The 23,877-nt window shown below is 36.2% G+C and overlaps 1 protein-coding gene across 8 annotated transcripts in view; it reads left to right on the top strand.

Annotated features, from left to right (window-relative positions):
* LOC150079127 (coiled-coil domain-containing protein 102A) overlaps window positions 1-23,877 on the top strand; it is a 267,304-nt gene that overhangs the window by 235,157 nt on the left and 8,270 nt on the right. For 7 of the 8 annotated variants that reach the window (XM_090383724.1, XM_090383725.1, XM_090383722.1 and 4 more), the window contains one exon: window positions 10,951-10,981. The exons of the other annotated variant lie outside the window; for it this stretch is intronic. In XM_090383724.1, coding sequence (XP_090239850.1) covers window positions 10,951-10,981 — 31 coding nt within the window. The remainder of the gene's footprint in view (window positions 1-10,950; window positions 10,982-23,877) is intronic. 8 annotated transcript variants of the gene reach the window in all.

Here is a 23,877-nt window from a genome sequence, read left to right as displayed (position 1 = left end):
ACCTATGGACTAATTACCATAAAAGAGTTGTAGACTGGATCACAGAAAGTTTTATTTTAGCCAGCAAATTTAATTACTGGAATAAAGTACCTCTGTGTTTACTCGAGGATGATAGTTTTGAGAAATTCGTAGGTCAGCTGGATCAATACCTTCATGAGGTACTTATCTAGTGAAAAACAGGTATTTGCTGGTGCAGTCAGATATGAAAACTTCATATCTGACTGCACAATTACTCCCAGGTCTTTTTCATTTTCTACCACCTTAAGTGTAGTACCACACAGTTGGTACATTTCTCTGGGGTTACTTCTACCCATATGCAGTACTTTGCATTTGTCAAGGTTAAACTTCAGTTGCCACTTCTTAGCCCATCTGCCCAAATTATCTAGATCCTGTTGCAGTAGCACACTGCCATTACTGTCATTAACCCTGCCAACCTTTGTATCATCTGCAAACTTCGACAGTAAGCCTGATATACCTTCATCAATATCATTGATAAATATACAAAACAACAGTGGACCCAACACTGAACCCTGTGGGACTCCACAACATTAGTCCATGAAGAGCAGCACCCATTGATTACCATCCTCTGTCTTCTTCCACTCAACCATTCTTTTATCCATTGTAGCAACTTATCCTTAATACCATTCTGCTCCAATTTGTACAATAGTCTTCCATGCGCAACAGTGTCAAAAGCTTTCCTGAAATCCAAATACAGCGCCCCCCCCCCCCGTTATAATGCGGTTCACTTTACGCGATTCGCTATAACACTGTTCTTATATTATAACCCTTATCTGACTATAACGCTGTCACAGATCACTGTAATGCTCTTTTACAGATTGTATTTTTGGCATATTTAACGAAATCGTTTCATTTGATGGAGTCAATAGCTTGAAAATGAATAGCAAAACAGCATTAAAACATTTCCCACGCCGACTTGAGAAATTTTCCCACGCTCAGTGAAATTTTCTTGCACGCTAATTTAATTGCAGTACAGTGACTTGTTACGTAATTCCGAGATCAACATTTTAAAAAATGATCAAGTATATTGCTTGTAATATTTGCGTTATATGCATTTATCCGAAGTCTAGTCATCACTCAGTACAGTATTAGACATTGTGCGTAACGGACAGTTTACTTGAAGATTGTATCATAATTAATGCAACCAACGCAGTTACATTTTCGAAGAGTTAATAATGGCCGATAAGAATGAAAAAGCAACAACGTCTGGGCGCAGTATGAAGACTATAAATGTAAGAAAAAGACTGAATTTGAAAATTCAATTAGACATTTTGAAGCGAATAGATTCCAATCAAAGACAAGTGGATGTGTGCCGTAATTTAGACTTGCAAGTTTAACTGTAAGAACAATTATAAAAAAAATAAAGAATTAATTTTAGCAGTGGGAAAGATAGCTGTTCCACTGCAAGCAACTAGGGCTAGGCCGGCTATTAGGATTGAAATGGAAAGACCGTAACTAATTTTATTGAAGATAATATCCAATTCAGAATTCAGTTAAGTTAAATATTATAAAAAAAGAGAGAGAGAGAGATTAGCCAATATAATGATCTGAAGAAAACTCACCTAAAAAAAAGTGGAACCATTTAAAACTAGTAAGGGCTGGTTGAATAGATTTAAAATCCAGGGCGAAGTCGCAAGTGCAGATCAAGGAGCCGAAACTTTCAAAAAAGAACTTGTTAAAATTATTGAAGAGGGGTATTATGTGTTATTACTTCTCAACAAGTTTTTAACGTAGATGAAGCAGGACTTTTGCGGAAATGAATGCCTAAAAGAAGTTTCATATTGAAAGAAGAAAAAAACATGCCAGGTTTCAAAGCGGCGAAGAATCGGTTGACTTTATTGTTGGGTGGTAACGCTGCGGGGAATTTAAAATTAATACCCCTTTTAGTTTATCTGGAAGATGGCCAAAGTTCAACCCAAAATCAACACATTTTTCATGATTAAATTTATCAATTAAATTAAGTCAATTTAGATCAATTAAATTCATGATTTTAATTGGAATTTTAAGTTTAATTTTGATACATAAATAGTTACCACATAATTATATATATATGTAATGCAGGATGTTTTATATGTACAAATATTTGAATATTAAATATTTTGACCGACATTTGTGCATCTTTTCACTACCATTTATTATTGATTTGGAAATATCCTATGACACCGACAGCAACTCACAAATACATATGTTACCTTATGGGAATGTTGTTGTTGTTATTTGGTTTTTAGGAGCATTAGCAACTAAGGCCATATTACTCCGGGATATGTGGTGGTCATTCCCTGACCTTTCCGCATCCTCCGTGTTTGGTTTATGGGAATGTGGCGCTCGCTTAGCGCGGATTCACTTAGCGCTCTGTTTTTCCAGAATGAATTATCAGCATTAAGCTGGGGTCACCTGTATATGATATCAAAATTATTTTTTGCATCCAGTTCCTATGTAACCACATCATAATATCCTATCAAATTTATCAGACAAGACTTTCCCTTAACAAACCCATGTTGTGTCTGAATTATTGCTGCAGTCTTGTCTAGATGATCCTGCAATGCATCTTTAACCAGTATTTTACCTGGAACAGAAGTTAAAGTAACTGGTCTGTAATTACTCGTGTCACCCTTCGATCCCCCTTTGTGAATTGGGAATACATTTGCACATCTCCAATCCGTGGGGACCTCCCCTGAGCCAAGGATACTCTCATAATTATGGCTAAGGTTTTACTTAGTTGCTTTGCTGCCTCCTTTAATATAACTGGATAGATCCCATCCACCTCAGGTATCTTTCTTATGTTTAACTTCAGCAATTTCTTCTCCACTTTGCTCTCAGTTATTACAAAATCATTAAAAATGCTACAATTTGATAACTTTCTGCCATTTCCAAACCTTAATAACTCCTCATGTGTGAATGTAGATGTAAAATACTCATTCAGTTTGTTTGTTATCTGAGCAGGTTCATCAACAGTCGAACCATCAATATCAAGTGGGCCAATCAGATTCATCCCCTTCCTTTTATAGTTTATATAAGTAAAGAAATCCTTGCTGTTTTTCTTTGCATCCTTTGCCAAAGATTTCTCATAATCTGCCATGGGCTTCTGAGTCGCTTGATAATTTATATGCATCACATTAATTTTTCTTCTCTGTCACGAGTCTCATTAGTTCATTTGATAACCATTTAGGCCTAAACCTTGAACAATATTTCTTAATAGGTATGAAATGTTTAGTAGCTTCCACAATTAACTCCTTGAATGCTTTCCACTTAGAATTTACTGTTGGTAACATCGTCAGTTTATCCCACTGTACAGAATTTAAAAACTGTCTGAGACCACTATACTCACCTTTTCGGAAGCAAAAACCCTTTCCTTTACTCCTGATGGTAATTATATCTTTAAGTAAATCCCACATCAGTACACTGGACAACTGCCACCTAGTGGTTCGTTTATCTGTAAATTCTTGATAACGAATGATCACTGCTGATAACCAGATCAAGAGTGTTACCCTCTCTGGTTGCCTTTCGAACATGCTGCTGCAGAAAACAATCATCCAATAAATCCACAAAAGTCTTACTAGTGTGTGAGTCAGTTTGGTTAAACTATAATAAATTTTGGTTAATAAAACTTAGTGGTAACTCACTAAGTTTTATCTGACACCTCAACAATGACCTTGGCTGTGCCGTGAGTGTGTGCAGAATGACTCCTATGTGCACTGCCTCAGTCAGTGTCAGTAAGATGCCGACCATGCAACAGAAAGTGCAGTGTGTTATGGTATGGTGAATTTAAATCTGTCATAACAGTGCAATGTCAATGCCGACGTACTTACAGACAAGATGTGCCAACAGACAGGACTATAATACGTAGGTTTAATTAGTTTAAGGAAACGGGCCAACCACCAATGTCTGAAGAGAATGTGGGGTGCTTGAGACAGTCTTGCTTACATAGTCTGAAGAAATCCATTGCTTGTCACAGCCTGGAGCTTGGCATTTCAAAGACCACTGTTCAGAATGTGCTTCATAAATGACTGAAACTGCATGCATACAAGATTCAACTCAAACATGAAATTAAATCTGAAGACTATCCCAGATGTAATGAATTTGCTAGTGCCATGTTAAATGAGATTGATAATGATGAAAGTTATTTAAAATGCATTTAGTGACAAAGCAACCTTCCACATAAATGGGTGTGTTAATCGTCACAATTGCAGAATTTGGGAGTCACAGCAAGAAAATGAAGTTCAAGAGTATGTATGTGATACTGGTAAAATAAACATGTGGTGTGGTGTGTATTAATCCCCGATCGCTTGCTAGTCCATTTATGTTTGCTGAAAGGACAGCTGAAAGGAAAGGCAACATTTATTTGGATATGCTTAGGCTTTGTTTTCCCTCAGGTTGAAGATATTGAAAGATAGAAAGGAGTTTCTGTGATTTTTTAGGAAGATGGCGCACCGCCTCATTTTCAGCCATAATATGCAGAATGCTCTGAATGACAGTTTTGCTGATCGTTGGATCGTGGCCACCAAGAAGTACTGACCTGACACCATTAGACTTTTTCTTGTAGGGCTACCTAAAGAACATAATCTACGTAGAAAAGATTCACGATCTGTGGGTTTTAAGAGAGAGGATCACAACTGCAATAGCAACCTTTATGCTGGAAATGATTGAGCGCACATGGACAGAGATTGACTACCGCTGGGATGTTTGCCGAGCAAGGAATGGTGCTCATACTAAGGTATGAAGTAAAACTTGAGATATTCCTGAGATATTAACAAATAAATCAGTTGATTGATGTATTTCCCTTTGTTATTTTATCAGGAAATCATGGCCATTTTTTTCTATGACCCTGTATAATGAGCACTTCAGTTTGTTATCACTTTTTTGCTTTATTGCAGTTTGTGCATGTGCAGTGGAAGTGATTATATAATCTCCTGAATGTTCTTGAACTCTGACATGTCATATGCCTAGTTACTGCTGTTGTTTCGTACCTTTCTTATGGTTGTCAGTATCAGCACTCCAAAAAAGAAACTATTACATCTGTACTCCTGTTTGTCTCACAGCAGAGCATTAACTCTTTTCTAATTCTTGATTTTAATATTTTCTTTATATGTTTTTAACAGTTTGTATTCATTTTCAGAAACATTATGACAGTTTCATTTTTATTGATGACATTCTGGAAGAAATAGTGGGTGTTCAAATTAAATATTTTATATTGCTTGATTTTAATATTTTATTTCTCTCCACTGACACACCTTTTTATGTACACTTTTTCCACTCTGTATTAACAAACAGTGCTAAACAACTGTATTCTTGTTTCTTCGGTTATTTTTATCAGCTTTTCTGAGTCCCAAAATTATCATAATAAGTAATGTCCACTGTTTAATGAATTTGATAGTATTTATAATATTCTGAAGTCTTTTTTTTTTTTTAAAGATATATTGCAGTAAAATTCTATATGTATAACTGTGACACTATTCATGAACTACCATTTCCTGTTATTGATTATAGTAACTTTTAAACTATAGTAAATGCTCTACTTCTAATTTAACAGTTAGACCACAATACTGTTTATAGTAAAAAAAAAAATGTTATAGAAACATTCCTATGACATCAGGCAAATCACACCAAAATTCCTGATAGTGAAGGCTGTGTGTGTGTGTGTGTGTGTGTGTGTGTGTGTGTGTGTGTGTGTGTGTGTGTGTGTGTGTGTGTGTGTGTGTGTGTGTGTGTGTGTGTGTGTGTATTTTAACATAACTATTGGATTACACTTCAATTTGTAAACCGAATACAGCTTTGAGATCGGTACAGTAAAAACTAACTCTGTTGAATTTTATATTATATTTAATATTGTTTTATTCAACTTTATTTATAAATTTTCTAATTTATTACTTAGAATTTAATGCCATTTTTGAAATCCTTTACAGCATGTGATGAAAAAGTTTGGGGACTGACTTTGTATCTTGAAATTTCTGCTGAAACAAGTTTCTCGCAATATTGTTGGCAACTAGACATTTAGATGTGGTAATGAGTGAATCACATGCTTATTTGCAGTCAGTGTTGAATTAGTGTGCGTTGAATAAAGTTGTTTTATGTCTTTTTTGCCTTTCAAAATTCACTGATTTTTACTGAAGCAGAAACCTATGAAATTAACAGCTTTTGGTAAAGACACCATGTGTCATTTGACGACTTTTCATTGGTTACAAAAGTTAAAAGAGACGCTTGTCCATTGTGATCCTTGCTTTAGCTGCCCTTCAACTTTAAAAACCACTGATTCAGTCATTGATGTTCTTGATTTCATCAGTAGTGATCAACATTTAGTTATCCAGGAAGATGCTAAGGAAATTGGTATTTCTTATGGGGCATGTTACTCAATTTTAATTTTGAAGTGTGCAAATTTTAACTTGGAAATTTTTATTTGGAAGTGTGATGCATCTCAGCCAAGTTTGTGTTTCACATGCTCACTGATGATCAGTGAGAGCGGTGAGTCTTCACTTGTCAGGATCATCATCGGTGTGCATTCTGTTGACTTACACTTTGTTTATTCCATTATTACTGGTGAAAAATTATTAGTGTATGGCTATGACTGGAAACAAAGGCCCAGTCTTCTCCAAGGCCCAGAGAAGCAAGACAGTCTCGATCAAATGTGAAGATCATGCTTATCATATTTGTTAACTCACAGGGCATTGTGCATTATGAATTTTCCCCACATGGTCAAATAGAAAACTGGGAATACTACAAGACTATTCTACGGCAATTTTTCACTGTTTGGAGAAAGTGACCAGAAAAGTGGGCTTCGGAGAATTGGATTGGATTATGATAATGTTCCTGCACACTTAGGGCTTTCCATTCAAGAATTTCTTGAAACACTCCTTACACTGTGGTTCCCTGTTCTAAATTTAGTATTTACTAAATTTAGTTCCCTGTGATATATATATAATTAATCCAAAAATTAAATAGGCAGAAATTAATAAAAATATATATTAAAAATAAACAAGAAAAATAATAGGAAAGCTAACATCAGTGGCGGCAGAAAAGCACAATCCACTACATGTTGCTTATAATAAGCTAAATTAAAATAGGATATTTGCCAGTAGCATGGCAAACCAATAGAATGAAAAATAACTTAACCAAATAAAATAACATAACCATAACAAAAAATATATATATGGGGGGAGATAAGAAGAAGAGGGTAGTGTTGAAGCAACATTATTAAAATAATTTAGAAAATTAAGCCAATTAAAAGAAATTTAGCGGCATCCCCTGAAGGCACCTGTTTCCAAATTATGTAGACTAACGTAGACTAACATGACCAATTAATAAAATGAAATTAATGCTACATGACCAATTAATAAAATGAAATAAAATAGACTGACCATTATGCCCCATCTCGACAGAGGACCATGAGGCCAATAATAGTCAGGGAATCACTGCAATTTCGAACGCTAAACAAATTCATGCAACAACGGAATGATACTAAGATCAAACCACCAATGCAATAGATTTGCATACCGGTGGTCCTTATGCAGCAAAAAATAATAAAACAGAAAGCCTAGTACTCGCATGGCCAAACCACACCATTGACAAAACAATAGTTGAACTGAAAATATATAGAAACAAATTAGGCTATAGATGGCGGTACGAATGCAGCGTTAGCAGATCGTCACGCTACCCCCATGTAAATATAATCCAATCAATCCAAAAATTAAATACGCAGAAATTAATAAAAATATTTATTAAAAATAAACAAGAAAAATAGTAGGAAAGCTAAACATCAGTGGCAGCAGAAAAGCACAATCCACTACATGTTGCTTATAATAAGCTAAATTAAAATAGGATATTTGCCAGTAGCATGGCAAACCAGCAGAGTGAAAAATATATATATATTTATAAAATTTATATATATATATTTATATACAGCTTCCCAAACTTAAAGCCAATTTGAAAAGTTGCAGATTTGCAACAACTGGAGAAGTAATTCCAAAAGAAGCCTGTCAGGAATGTTTCCATATGTATCAGAAGCATTAGAATTGGTGTATATGGAGTTGAGGAGACTACTTCGGAGGAGATACATCCAAATAGCCAGTACTCTTAAGCATTGTCCAAATATTAGTTCTGCTCCCAAACTTTTTTGATCACGCCTCATGTATGAGCTTTCATATACAATAATTTATTTTATTAAATGCATCTCTTTATGAAAACAGTAATGGTGAGGACACAAACGTTAGCAACGTAAAAATTTGTAATAAATTTGGTTCTCACAGTTTTATTTTTCATTAACCATCAAAATTTAGCCTTAAATGTTGATCTTTGTATTAAAAAAAAAAAAAAAAAATCAGTCTTGCTAATTAATGTATTTTATTAAAATTCTTTAATGATTAGACAAAATAGGAGAAAGCAAAACATAGTATTATTCTTCAATCACTAAAACATGGGGCATATTACTTGCATATGAGTGATGTGCTTCTGTTGAGATTCTGAAGTGTGGTGTATGTATTTATATATATTATTTATGAAATTTATCAATGCGTATATATATATATATATATTTGTTCAAGGTTCTGTCTGGAATATATCCCAGATATATACTTTAAGTGTATTAAAAACTACAGTGTGTTCTGTGTTAGGGCCTTGCTCTGCTTGATTATTAAAAAATCCATTATGAGTGTAAGGTGGTAATTGCTTGTACTTACATATGCTATCCTCCAACATGTATTGGGAAACTGAGACCCATGCAAAATTTAATGTCATGGTGATCTTCATTAAGTGTCAACAAGTTTTTTTTTATTGGAACACATTTATTGGAAAACCAAGGTTTAGATGGAGGACGAGATTTTAAGGTGGAGTGTGAAATAATGGATTCCATCACTACAAGAATAATCCGACCAGGGAAAAGAATAAAAGAAATCTCACAGATCATCCCATTTCGCATTCTTGTAATGCCAAACAACAGGAGGTTGAGAAAGTGTGTGTGTGTGTGTGTGTGTGTGTGTGTGTGTGTGTGTGTGTGTGTGTGTGTGTGTGTGTGTGTGTGTGTGTGTGTGTGTGTGTGTGTGTGTGTGTGAGTGGCTCCATTGGAGAAGAGACCATCACCAAGTTGTGATCTGAGGTGCCTTGAAGACCACTCACCTCAACTGTGTTGAGGTGAGTGGTCTTAGCAGGATTGTTTGTGAGAAGAAGATCAAGTGTGTTGGTTGTGTGAGTAGGATTGTTTGTTATTTTGGTAGGTAAATGAACAGTCTGTGCGAGGTCATTATTAATTGCAAAAGTCTGAGCACCTCTACCAGCTGAGTCCATCTGACCAGAAAATGGAAACTGGCTGGAGTTGTGAACATTAAAATCACAAAGAAAAATTACCTCACTGTTACTTCCCCCCCCCCCCTTTTTTCTTTTTTTTTGGTAGTTGTTGGCGCATCGGCTTCTGTGGCCATAATGCACCTCCCAAGGTTTTTGCAGTACTTTTGATCCGAGCCCGAGGCAGGATTCGAACCTGCGACCTTCGGGTTGCCAGGCAGGCACTTTACCCACCCGGCTAGCCCGGTCGGCTCCTCACTGTTACAAAACTTGAGAAAGTCAGAGAGGAATTCAAAGAGTTCCAAGTGATTAGTTGGGTTGGGAGAATGATAGAGGCAACAGATGAATTTGACAGAATTGATAGAGAGATTTTAAGCCAAAAGAGATCAAAAAGAGAAGATTCCAAATTACAGTGTCTGACATTGAACATCAGAACGGGCATATGCACAAGTACTACCTTTGAAACAAAAGGAATCATACCGCAAATAATTCGGACATCTAAGATGAGCAGTGGTCGAATCAAACAAAAACTGATATCCTGTCAGAAAAAGTTTGAATACAATTTAATTGATTAACAATAAAAATTAATGAGATTATAATAAATTTAATTGATCTAATTGACAATACCACACAGGTGAGTTTTCTTCAGATCATCAAGTAAATGAGTAGTCTGTGCAAGGTCATTAGTAATTGCAAAAACCTCAGCATCTTGACCAGCTGTGTCGGTGGGACTAGAAAACGGAAGCCAGCTGGAGTTGTGAACATCAAAATCACCAAGGTAACTTACCTCACTGTTAGGAATGTTGAACTGGAGAAAGTCAAGTTGCAAAGAGAGGAAGTCAAAGAGCTCCAAGTGGTTAGTGGAGTTGGAGAATGGTAGAGACAACAGATGAATTTGACACAATGAGGTAGATAGATTTTAAGCCAGAGAAGATCGAAAAGAGGATATTCCAAATTACCAAGTCTCTGACACAGAATATCGGAATGGACATATGCACATGTACCTTTTGAGGCGAAACTCATAATGGTTGCTGTTTGTCACCATAGAAATTTTGGCTCAGATGCATGCCCCTGCACCCATTATGGTAGCATCAGTAGGTGCAGGAGCATGTATCTGATTTTCAAGGTCTTCCAGATGTTTTATGTTGGTGGTAGTGCATACCCAGAATTTTATCTAGTCCAAAGGTGTTACATTTCATGATTTAGGTGGCCTTGACTTTGGACCGTGTGAGTGTCTCAGGAATAATGGTTATGTATTTCTACTAAACTATTGATGCTTATGGATTTCTACTAAACCATTTATGCTTTCTAATTTTGCAATTGACTTTATTTGTCCTGTTTATCATAGTTATATGGTTAATTCTGTTAACTTATAACAGAAGTTAATAGAATTAACTGTTTGTAATTAACATTGCCGAAGCTACAATCTAGCTTTTCAAATATCCGATGGATCTTTTCACACAATAGATGGATCCATCTATTGTGTGCGAAAGCTACTGCACCTGTAGCATCATGAGTTTCTGAGATTTACCCGAGGTGAGAATTTATATACCATCTTCTATTACCATTAAATACTTATAGTACATAAAACTATTAAAATTATATATTTATTTCTATTTCTACTAATAAAACCTTCCTTTCTTTTCATGGTCCTATCCCTAGACTGGGGGAAGAAAGGCCATCTTCACCTTTGGTTAGTACTAACATGGTGTGGTCTTTTATTCTTTTGCTGTGCATTTTCTTTTACTAATATTTGTAAAGCTTAGTTTCCTTCATTTAGCAGTTGGCCTATGTTAATAATTAAATTAAATAGTCATATTACACTAGGGTAACCTAGTGTAATATGACACTTAATGGTGATGGCTACAAGCCATCACCATTAAGGTGCAATTTAAAAAAAAAAAAAAAAAAAAAAAGAAAGTGTAAAGTTCGCCATGTTTAGGTAATCTGTGCTCTAAAAATGAAATAGAATCTATTTATACATTAAAAACTTTTCCTCCTAGTGATATTTATTTGAGCCGTTGAGAGAAGAGGGTTAGGCAATTACGTCACTACAAATGCAATTAATTATTAACAACTGCCTCCATAATAATGTTCACCAACCTCGTGCACATGATTCACTGTCTAACATTTCATGTTCCATTGTAACGTTTTTTGTATATTAATGAATATTGTATACAGTATTTGTAAATATTTCAGTCCTCATTTGGATGTAACAATATTCCTCATGCATTATGAGAACCTGAAGCAAAAGGCCTTTTCCTAAGTGACCTATGTAAACGCAGGAAAATAATTACATAGTGATATTGGCTGAAGTCCAGTATAGTATACACTGGCAGGTACTTTGATGAAAGCGAAGAAGACAGCAATAATCGAGAGGTGATGGCACTCCCTTTTCTGATTGTTTTGTGTCATCGAGATGGGGGGCTTAGCTTAGGTAGGGTGTTTATCCCTCCATCCATTCTGTTTTAAAATGGGAAAAGGAGTTCCTGATTTAAAAACAGTGGCAAATGTGGGGAAAAACACCCTAAGCATATCAACCTAGGAGGAGTGGGTGGGGAAAGCAGTGGCATCTGCCAATCACTGCTTTGTTCCTGTCTGTTTGTTGAAATATGGGAGTCACAACTTGTCAATCACTGCTTTCCCATTGTTTTTCTTGCCACCATGTGATATTTATTTTACCGTGATATTTATTCAACCTTGAGGATGCTGCGCACAAGTAAATAATTACATTGGTCATTTCCTGATTAGATATTGACCAGTACATTTCGACAGGTGTCTTTAACATAGAAAAGATTTGACTTACTCCGTATACCATTTTACGTAGAAAAGTGTGGGTGAGCAAAGTGAGCAGGAGACTTGCCCCCTAGCTGTTAATTAAAAAAATTGATTTTATACAGCGTGATTCAAAAATGATGGTCAATAATTTAAAGGTGAAAAGTACAAACTAAAATAAGCAAAAAAGTTCCAGTGAATATTGGGCCGCAAATGAACTGTTTTTGAGATAATGTGCATTTTCTGCTAAGATCCACCACTGACTACGGGAGCACTCTGAGAGGGTAGTCTCTATTTCTGAGACCTTGTACACACTGGATATGGAAGGGGTACAGTAATTGGCAATGTAAAATTTGCCACACACTGCTGTGACTCAGTACACGCTCTTGCAGAGCAACCCTCCTTGTTGAAATTCCTGGCTTTTGTTCTATTCTTCTAACACCCTTTCCTCAGCATCAGGTGTTATGCTTCTGGGCCTACCTGCCCATACTGCATATGTGAAGCGCCCACGTTCTCTAAGGCATTGATGTACCCTGATGAATGCACCTGTTGGGCTGCCGTTGGCTTTACCATACATGAAGTGCATGTCCGTGTACTCTTCGTTGCTGTGACCTCCTTCCATGTTGACTATCCTTTGACAAGTACTAGTATGCCTACTACATCTCAGATCATTGAGAGAGGGGGAAAGGCAGAGAATGAGCATAACCTAACCTAAACAAACAAGTCAGTGGTGAATCCCAACTAGAAATGTGCAATATCTCGAAAACAATTCACTTAAGGACCCGTGTTTACTAGGCTTCTTTTGCATATCATAGTCTGTGCAGTTCACCTTTAAATTATTGACCATCACTTTTGAAACACCCTGTATATCATAAAATACATTAATATATTTGAGGAATAATTGAGATATATTGCATTAAAATAAATCTGGAGCCAAAATTACCCAGTCATATTTTATTGAACTTTTTTACGCCCTAATCATATTTTGATCATTCTTTTTACTTTAAATTTATGTTAAATTTACATAAGATAATGGCATTAATGAGTTTTATATCCAGATGGTTATGTCCATCTGACCAATGAACATTGACAAAACTAAGGAGCATTTTAAAGATGAACTTTAATTAATGTGGTGTTTTTTTAACTTAAAATTGGTGAAGATAAAGAAAGGGACTGTGAAAATCACAGGAAACTCCTTTTCTGCTACTGGTAGCTCCCGCTATGCACTTAGTAAACAGAATGTATGTGATCAGTCTGTTGACAAAGTTTCCTGTTCAGTCAACAGCATTCTGATACCAGTGACAGCAAAATGCAAATAGTGGTAACTGAAGAATTTTGGCGTAGTGTAATGTCAACTCATTTATATGGAATGAATCATTTTAGAATGGGACATTGCATCTTAATAAGTTTGCGAACAACCTATGTCAGCAAAAGTAATGATAATTAAGAGAGAAATATTTTTCAACCACATAGGAGGAAATCTAACTTTTATTCCATTGGTAAAAATTTGACACATCAGTTTTCTGTTACCATCCAGCACAGTGGACTGCAAAAATTTACCATGAAACAGCTGTCAAAGGGAACTCCAATTCTGGTCACAAGAATGAAGTGCGCCTAACTTTCATGCGTAAAAAGCTCTAATGGGGGGGGGAGCACATAGCATACGTGAATAACTCACTTGATATTATATTTAGTATATATAACAGATATTTTCATTTTAACAGCAAGATATAGGAGGATATTATTTCTTGCTCTTTTTTTTTTTTTTTTTTGCCACATAAAAATTGGCAACTGATTCATTTATACACTGATGCTGTTAAATGGATTATACTTCCCTACCTTTTACACAAGAGCAAAAGAGGAGAAATGGTGCTCCTCCCATATCTCATGTTTAAATGAATAGTGTGTGTGTGTTTGTTTGTTTGGAATCCATGTGCCACTGTATAAAAGTTGGAAATTGCAATACACTTGCATAACTAATTGTAAGTAAAGAAACCAAATGTGAGTCCCTGATACCCAGAGCCGTTTTAAGAACTCTCGGGTTCCCCCGGTGAATTTCCAAATGTAGCCCCTACCCAGTTTAAATTTTGTTTTCATTTTTTTCTGGGTCTCTCTTAGTCGCATTTCTAACTCTATGTATTAAAAGAGCTACTGGAAACTATACTCCATCACCGTACGAGAAGCTTTGCATGGAGCGTAGCGGACACTTAAAAATAATTACATAATATATATTATTAATTTTTAATCATAAACAAGAATTAAATTTGTTAATTATTTTTCTAAATATTAACATTTTTGACACTTTAAACTATTTAAAGAAAGCCAAAAACATTCATATATCATGTTCTGTGTTTGTGGTGCTTTCGACTGCAATGTAACACATGCAACAGAGGGTCTTTTAAAAAATTATTTAAGATCAACAAGTGAAACCCCCAGCAGGCAGAGGCCCCTTGGCATCTGCCGGATGCACCCATGCGTTAAAACTGCCCAGCCAATACCTGAAATTCTGTTGTATTCGAAGTTAAAAGCTTGTTTAGATAATATATTTAACAGTGTTTAGTAGCTGATTGAAGAAACAAAGAAAATATCCAGTGGCAGACCGAACATGGTTCATTTCAGTAATATACAGTGTAAAGGTGGGCTGCATAAAATTAAGGTTATATATAAGGCCTCCATAGCCGAGTGGTCAGGAGCGGGAGTGCAGTAGCACATGCTCTTTGAGTAGACCGGGGTTCAAGCCCCTGACTGCTAATACAGTCGATCTGCCAACCCGCACTGGACCAGCATGGTAGATTATGGTCCATGTCCCTCAGCATGAATTGTTGAGGAGGCTTCCATCCTTCAGTGGGTTAATAATGGCTGCAGTTTACCTTTTTTTTTTATTGTAATATAACGAATAAGTGATAGAACAACATAATGATTTAGACCGGTCAGCACTTCATGTAAAGCAGTTTTCTGATAGGATTTTGGTGTAATTGATAATAGATTATAAATTTAAAAATTTTTTAAATGAATAATAGATATTTTGTCAGATATCATTTGAGAACTCAATACTGGTGTGGCAGAGGTTGAAGGGGCAGTTATAATAATTCTGAATGATTCTTCATGAATTTCCGGAACTATTCTTTTAACATTGATTATGTGCTGGAATAGCAAACAGAAAGCCTGATAAAATTTTAGTTTCTGAGGTCTGCTTTTGAAATACAAACTTTGATCAAAACATTGACTATCAACTGTAATTGTCTTTCCTCTTTTTCAGCACTTCTAAAGGTGCCTCCGTAGCCAGGTGGGCAGGAGCAGCAGTGCATAGCACATGCTTCTTGACCCCGTGACCACCAAATACGGAGGATGTGGAAAGGTCAGGGAATGACCACTGCATATCCCCGGAGCAATATGGCCTTAGTTCCTAATGCTCCTAAAAACCAAATAACAACAGCACTTCTAAAATGAAATTTGAAGCAAAGAATAAGTTTCATCAGTTTGATATTCTATATTGGTAATAATTTTAACACATGTTTGGTACTTCTGAATTGGTGTACTTTTTAAAATCATTCATTTTGTAAATATGAATTTATTGATGTCTCAGCCCATTTCTCTAGGTGCACACAAGTTAATTTATACATATCAAATATTTCATCTTTAAATGATAATTTCTTTATCTTGAATTTGTGGTTAGTTAAAATTTTGTGAGCACTTAAGGTAGTGTTTCCCAAAGTGTTGTATGCATACCAACAGTGGTACACAAAGGGGCTTTAAAATGATACACAGCAGAATTTTACTTTGTTATAATTTTTTTTTTTTTAGCTGCAAAAAACAAGTCACTAAAATTTAGTACAGTTGGCTCTGCTTATAATCATCACTGGTTAATTGAATCAAACTTGAAAACAAATTCTTTATATGTTATAGTTCGCAAACTCTTCTCTTATTAGAATCACAATTTCTGTTTATTGAATCATAAAAGATAATAAGTGTTATATGATCTGATTTTTGGGAATTCTTTTCTTTCTTTCTTTTTTTCTTTGTCCCTTTCATCTAATTTTATTGGACTATGCTCTTAAGTGATCTGGTTTATTAGCTCACTGTGTGGGTTGTTTACATGTAGTGACCCAAGCAAAGTCTTACTGGACATCTGTGGGAAGTCACTTGATAATTATGCCATTTGTTTACTACTCGTTGCCTTCCTCTTTCAAAAAATTTTGTCTAATCCTTTATTACTCAGTGAAATGTTAAACAAAAAGTGCTTGGTACATAACAGTTCAAACTTCATTTAAATTTATACATTTTAATACTAATTTCAATACCAAAATAGTAAGTATTAAAAATGTGCTTTCTTCACTAGCTTCACTTCATAATATATATACTTTAATTTCAGACCGGTACGAATCCTCCATGTATATCTATGTTGTCCTGTCAGAACGTTTGCTGATTTTTATTATTACTTTCCTTTTTTAATTATTATATCCCCATATATAATATGTATAACTTTTATTATAAATTAATAAATGAATACCATGTATTGTACTGTATTTGCTCTAGTTCAGATAAGTAGTATTATTAAAACTACTCCAAGTAAACTTCGCCCAAGAAGGGATACACTGATAAGACTAAACTCTGAAAAGGGGTATGTAAGTTTGAGAAACACAGACTTGGCAACAGATTTTTTCTTCATTATGTAATTTAAGCATTTTGATTGTCACCATGTAATTCTTGACACCGCTGTTATGTGTTTTTGGTACATTCAATTTTTAGTAATTGCTTATTGAATATGCTGAGCACATTATGCATAATGTGGAAGTATGCTTCTTTTAGCATTATCAGTGGCAAATAATGCAAGAAAGCAAGCTTGTACAGTATCAGCCAAAAAAAAAAAAAAAGAAGAAGAAAAAAAAAAAAAACACCTACGATTTCACCCATTCATTCCCTCCAATATTTTGTCCATTTCTTCCTTGAATTTATTTAAGCTATCAATTTCCACAACAGATGGAAGTTTTTCCAGCAGTCAACCATCCTCTGGCTAAAGGCAAACTTCTGTACATCTTTTCTGCAACCATCCTGCTTCAATTTGAATTTTAACCTCTCGTGTGTGGTTGTGAAGAATCCCATCAGCACTGAGCTTACTTAATCCTTTCAAAGCCTCCCAAACTCCTCACTCAGATCACTTTGCCAGTGCCTAGTCTCCAGATGCTGCAATTTGCAGAACTGAAGTCTTTCTGGTAAGAGCACCCCCTTTGTTCATTTAACAGTGATTCATAAAATTTTATGATAAATTTCAGTATTTAAATAATACTTGATAGATCACTTGGTAAACTTATCCAATTTGTCTATGAATTTGTCAGTAACTTGTTATACAATACATCTTCTAAAGGACAAAATTCTCAAAATTATAAAAATTTGATGAATTAGTAATGAAACACATCTTTGGAAAAAAATCAATGGGGAATGCAAGGGAGATTGTCCCACCACATAATGCAGATTGGCCAAAAGCAAAATTCTATGTGGAATTCTGATTTTAGCCAATAGGAAGGTGCTCCGTAGCAGTGGTTCTCAAACTACTGAGATCTACGGACCCCTTCAAAAGTCAAAAAAATTGTGGACCCCTACATATACAGGGTGTCCCAAAAATCACTATGTATTTTGGTGAAACAATGTGATTTTCAAATAAATTTCATCGTGACAAGTATATTTTTTTTTTTTTTACATAAAACAAGTATTTGTAATGTGTTAGAGATGTCTTTTTTTTTTTTAATGTTTTATGTTTTCTTTTCAGACCCATAATTCATGATGAATGTTCAAGAGCAAATTTTTGTTGTAACATCCCGCATCCAAGGAATGAAGTTTTGTGAAATTAAGGAAAGATTTTAAAGGAAATTTCATAGTCCTGGTCCTACAGACAATGTGATTTGTGCACTGGTGAATAAGTTTAAAAGAACTGGTTCTGTGCTTGACAAGGAGAGATGTGGATGCCCAAGGACAGAACGTGAAAGCATTGAAACAATTCAAGAAATGTTCGGATAGGGCCCAAAATTATCAGTTACAGAAGGATCTCGAAGACTGAACATATCCAAGACATTAGTTCACAGAATTTTGCATTTGACACTGATGAAAAAGTCCTACCACACCTAACTGTTACATGACCTGCATGAAGATTTTCCATGTCGAGCAGCAATGTGTGAGAACTTGTCGATTAAAACCAAAATAACAGCTCAATGGACCATGCTTTTAAATCTCCTTGAAAATCTTTCCCTAATTTCACGTCATTCCTTTGATGTGGAATGTTACAGCAAAAATTTGCTTTTGAACATTCATCATGAATTATGGATCTGAAAAGAAAACATTACCAATATCAAATATATAAAAAAAAATTGTCTTAACTTGGCTCATTACTGAAGCTGCTTCGGAAAGGGTTCGCATGATTGACCGATTTGATAACACCTGCCGCTCAAGCAACTTCTTGAAAAGTCTCATACACTATTCCATTCACAGTTCTCACATCTTCAAAACACCTTAGACGTTTCGCTTTGCATAACAATAATTTCAAATGAAACCTCTTGACATCTTGCGGTGAGACTATTCAACTGAGCGACCACTTTACACATCTTTATGTTGACGCCATATATTTCCTGTTTTGTCCCACGTAAAATGTAGAGGTATGACGGAGTAAGTCAAAGCTTCTACACATCTCGCGGCGAGAAGCTATTCAACCGAGCGGCCACTTTACGCACATTTTTACGTCAGCTCCATTTATTTCCTGATTTGTCCCATGTAAAATGTAGAGGTATGACGGAGTAAGTCAAATCTTCTACACCCCCTCTCGTAATTATACTAATATACTAACATTATAATGCACTGATTGAAATCTAATCAGGAAATCACCTGTGTAATTATTTACCTGCGCATTTGTAGTGACATAATTGCACTGTCCACTTGTACCATGTCACCTGCATTCCTCTTCTTCCATTGCTTCGAATAAATATCACCTGCATTCCTCAGTAGAGAGTTAACTTTATTTATGATCAATTTGCTGTACATAGAATGAATAATTTGAAATATGTATGCAATTACATATATAAAAATACAATTAACACTTCAGCTAAATATTTTCATATTTATATGTATTTTTTGTATAAATTTAATTAATGACAAGGATGATGCTGTTTTAAAAAAACCATTTCTGAAATATATGGCTCAATGGTACTAAATTGTACTCTCAAATCAGGTTCTATGTTTAATTTATTCCTATATAAAACTATTATGAAGTACTTGAAAGGGTGCATTAAATAATGCACAGGTTCACAAAAGGTCAGCACTTATCTAACGTGGTGCACCAAAGTTTCTCTTTAGTCCGCAAGTCACAGTGCAACTCTGCAAGCTGTTTTTCATTAGCTGACCTCATCAACAATTCATATGCACATAAGTGTAAACACTCACTAGTGGTGGGGATTGAATGTGCTCAGTAATGTTCTATCTATAATGAAACTCGTTGTGATTCTATGCTTGGTTGTCCTTAATTTATTAAAACACATTTTTTTCCCCCAGCACTAGAAATGCTGTTTATAAAGTCATAGTTAGTAGATATAGTGTGAGATTGTAAATTAATTCCTGCAAATTGACAAAACTGACAAGTAAATTGTTAACTTTAAAATTTTAGAAAACCAGGACATTTATGCATCCTGAAAAGAAACTTGGTATTTTGACAAACTTTTGAAAACTGGAATCTGGTCACCCCTATGTTACATAGATGTAATAAGTTTTTAAGTTATCTGTTTTTTAATATTATAGTTTGTAGGTTGATAAAAATATATCCACTGATTGATTTCAAGCATTATAGTCATAATTTATCGCACTTCAGATATGAAGTTCAGGCATTTTTTGAAAATTTATTCTAACTCTGCAAATAGTGATAGTATAATGTAGTTTATTTTATAATATCAGTAAAATTTTTAACACCAAGTTTTTTTTTTACATGTGTTTGATTTTGCTTTCCTTGGTAATGCAGTAGACCTTTATCATTTCCAAATGCAAAAGTCAAGTGGAATAAGATTGGATGGTCTTGGCAGTTATGGAATGGAACCATATCAGCTAATTCACCTTCCCAAAAACGTTGCATTTATATACCATGTAATTTTCCTGTGTGGCCATGTGGAAGAGGGCTGAAATTAGCATTAGTAGAGGCATTTGATGCAAGAAAGCAAGCTTATGCAGCATCAGCCAAAAAAAAAAAAAAAAAACCACTTCACCCCTCTGTTCGTTCGAAATACCTGTCCAGCTGAGCCTTAAACTTATTTAGGCTATCAACTTCCACGACAAGGGATGGAAGTCTGTTCCATCAACCAACCACCCGCTGGCTAAAGGCAAATTTCCGCACATCTATCCTACATCTGTCTTTCCTCAATTTGAATTTATGCCCTCTCAGGTGATTATTCTGAGTGAGAGGAAGAATCCCATCAGCATTGAGCATGCTCAAACCATTCAAGGCTTTATACACCTCTATCAGATCACCTGTTGCGCTGGTGCCTAGTCTCCAGACACTGTAATTTGCAAAACTTTCAAGCCTTTCTTCGTAAGAGCACCCCTTTGTTCCATTCACTAATCTTGTTGCCCTTCTCTGTACTCATTCCAGCAGCTCTACATCCTTCTTGAAATGAGGCCTCCAGACCTGTATACAGTACTCTAGGTGTGGCCTGACCATTGCCTTATACAAGGGAATAATCACCTCCTTATCCCTGCTAGAAAAATTCCTATGTATCATTGACAATACAACATGAGCTACTCTTGCAGCCCGTCTGCACTGCTCAGAGAACTTCATATCTGCCTGCACAGCCACCCCCAGGTCCCTTTCATTCTCTACCACTGTCAGTGTAGTACCACAGAGTTGATACGTTGCTCTGGGGTTGCTGTTTCCCATGTGTAGTACTTTACATTTGTCAATGTTAAACTTCATTTGCCACCTCTCAGCCCATCTGCTCAACCTTTCCAGATCCTGTTGCAGCAGCATAGTGTCAGTAGTGTCCTTGACAACCCTGCCTACCTTTTGTATCATTTGCAAACTTCGACTTTAAGCTTGATATACCATCATCAATATCATTTATAAATACAGAAAACAATAATGGACCCAACACTGAGCCCTGAGGGACTCCACTGATAACACTAGTCCACGACGAGCAGTGTCCATTGATTACCACTCTCTGTCTTCTCCCCCTCAGCCACCCCTTTATCCACAGCAGCAACTTGCCTCCAGTGTCACACTGCTCCAATTTGTGCAGCAGTCTTCCATGTGCAACAGTATCAAAAGCCTTTCTAAGATCCAAGTATATAATATCAAAGTTATTCCCTGCATCCAGTTCCTTTGTGACTGCATCATAGTATCCAATCAGATTGGTCAGGCAAGACTTCCCCTTAACAAAACCATGCTGTGTCCGAGCTATAACTGAAGTCTTGTCTAAATGATCCTGCAGTGCTTCTTTAACTTGTGCCTCCATTAATTTTCCTGGAACAGAAGTTAAACTCACAGGTCTATAATTACTTGTGTCAGCCTTTGATCCTCCTTTGTGAATTGGAGTCACATTTGCACATCTCCAGTCTGTGGGTACCTCCCCTGAGTCCAAGGAAGCTCTCATAATTATGGCTAAGGGTTTGCTTACTTCCTCTGCTGCCTCCTTTAATATAACGGGATAGATCCCATCCACCCCGGGTGCCTTTCTTGTGTTTATCTTCAACAATTGTTGACTCAATTGGTGACTCTATTGTCAGGGAAACGGGGAACATGCTTTGTAAAAAGGATAGGTGGAATAGGACCAGGGTATGTCTGCCAGGGGCAAAGGTTGATGATGTTGTAGAGCGGATATCATCTTTTAAGGGCACAAAAGGTGATATAGTTGTACACGTCGGCACTATGATATTAAGAGTAGGAGACCGGCGGAATTACTTAGCAAGTACAGGTCACTGTTGAAAAAAAGCCGTGAATTAGGGTTGAACTTGAAAGTGTCTGCAATTCTGCCCAGACACGATAGGAGGGAGTATATGATGAGAGCCTTGTCGATCAATTCGGCCCTGGAGGGATTGTGCAAGGCTCAAGGGGTAAAATTTTTTTCAGCCTGGACTGTACTTGTTAACAGGAGAGATTGCTTCTACAGGGATGGGATACACTTAAATAGAAAGGGTGCAAGAATTTTTGCTGATGCTGGCGAGGCAGTGTTAGGTGGGTCGGAAAACTGCTAGTTGGGGGGGATACAAGGACTAATAGATTAACAGTAGCCACTGGCAGAGGTGGAAGTGATTCTTGCACTGCTTCTATTCAAATGAGCAGAAGTCTGAAAAACAAGATGCAGGATATTTCAGAGACTGCTGGTAGTCATTGCGTTAAAAGTAATCACATGGGTTGTGTTAGGGTAGCTAAGAATAGAAACAGGTGCATGTATACCTGCGTGTACACCAATGCTAGGAGTTTGGTAAATAAATTTGATGAATTTGAGGTATTGCTCAAAACATCAAAGGCAGATATTGTTGGGATATCAGAGACGTGGTGTCACACAGATATAAGTAATGCGGAACTGGAATTTGGGGAATACAATGTATATAGAAAGGATAGACAGGACAGGAGGGGAGGAGGGGTTATGCTATTAATTAAGAAACACATAAAGTCAAAGGAAGTGAAGCCAGTTGACATCGATGGACAGGGCAGTGTCGAGTCAGTTTGGTGTGACATAAGCATAGGGAAATCAAAATTGAGAGTAGGAGTGTGCTATAGGCCTAATGACTCTGATGAGTATAATAATATATTGTACAGGGAAATAGAGTGGGCCAGTAAATCAGAGAGTCTTATAATGGGGGATTTTAATTTCCCAGATATTGACTGGAATTTGTGGGTTGGTCACTCGCACACTAGCAAGGCTTTTGTGGATTTATTGGATGATTGTTTTCTACATCAGCATGTTCGTGAGGCAACAAGAGGGAGCAATACTTTTGATCTGATTATCAGTAGTGATTCTTCATGCATTAAGAACCTGCAGATAAATGAACCACTAGGTGGCAGTGATCACAGTGTGTTGAAGTGGGATTTACTCAAGGAGGTAACTACCATCAGAGGTAAAGGGAAGGGTTTTTGTTTTCGTAAAGGCGACTATGATGGTCTGAGACAGTATTTAAATTCTATACAGTGGGACCAACTGATGATGTTACCAACAGCAAACTCAAAATGGGAAGCATTCAAGGAACTAATCTTGGTGGCTACCAGGCTTTACATACCAACTAAGAAATATTGTTCAAGGTTTAGGCCTAAATGGTTTTCAGATGGACTAATGAGACATGTGGCAGAGAAGAAAAATGCATGGGATACATACAAATTTATGGGTGACATGAAAGCCTATGATAGATATAAGTTGGTCTGTAACCAAGTCACAAAGGAGATTAGGCAGGCAAAGGCTGACTACGAAAAATCCTTGGCAAAGGATGCAAAGAAAAACAGAAAGGAGTTCTTTACATACTTGAACTCGAGAAGGAAAGGGATGAATCAGATTGGTCCACTGGATATTGATGGTTCAACAGTTGAGGATCCTGCTCAGGTGGCTAACAATCTAAACGAGTCTTTTGCATCTACATTCACGCATGAGGAGTTATTCAGGAAGGAGAATGATGTAGGTAAAGTAAACATTGGCAGTGAGCTGGATGATTTTGTTATAATTGAGAGGAAAGTGGAGGAGAGATTGTTGAGGATAAACATAAAAAAGGCACCTGGGGTGGATGGGATCTATCCAGTTATATTAAAGGAGGCAGCAAAGGAAGTATGCAAACCCCTAGCCATAATTATGAGAGCTT

This window comes from Mastigoproctus giganteus, chromosome 10 (genome assembly GCF_048544385.1).
Source record: "Mastigoproctus giganteus isolate SK-2022 chromosome 10, ASM4854438v1, whole genome shotgun sequence".
In the NCBI taxonomy this organism is placed as follows: Eukaryota; Metazoa; Arthropoda; class Arachnida; order Uropygi; family Thelyphonidae; genus Mastigoproctus; species Mastigoproctus giganteus.
The sequence above is the reverse complement of the archived record's forward strand: the minus strand, read 5'-3'. Positions and strand labels throughout refer to the sequence as shown.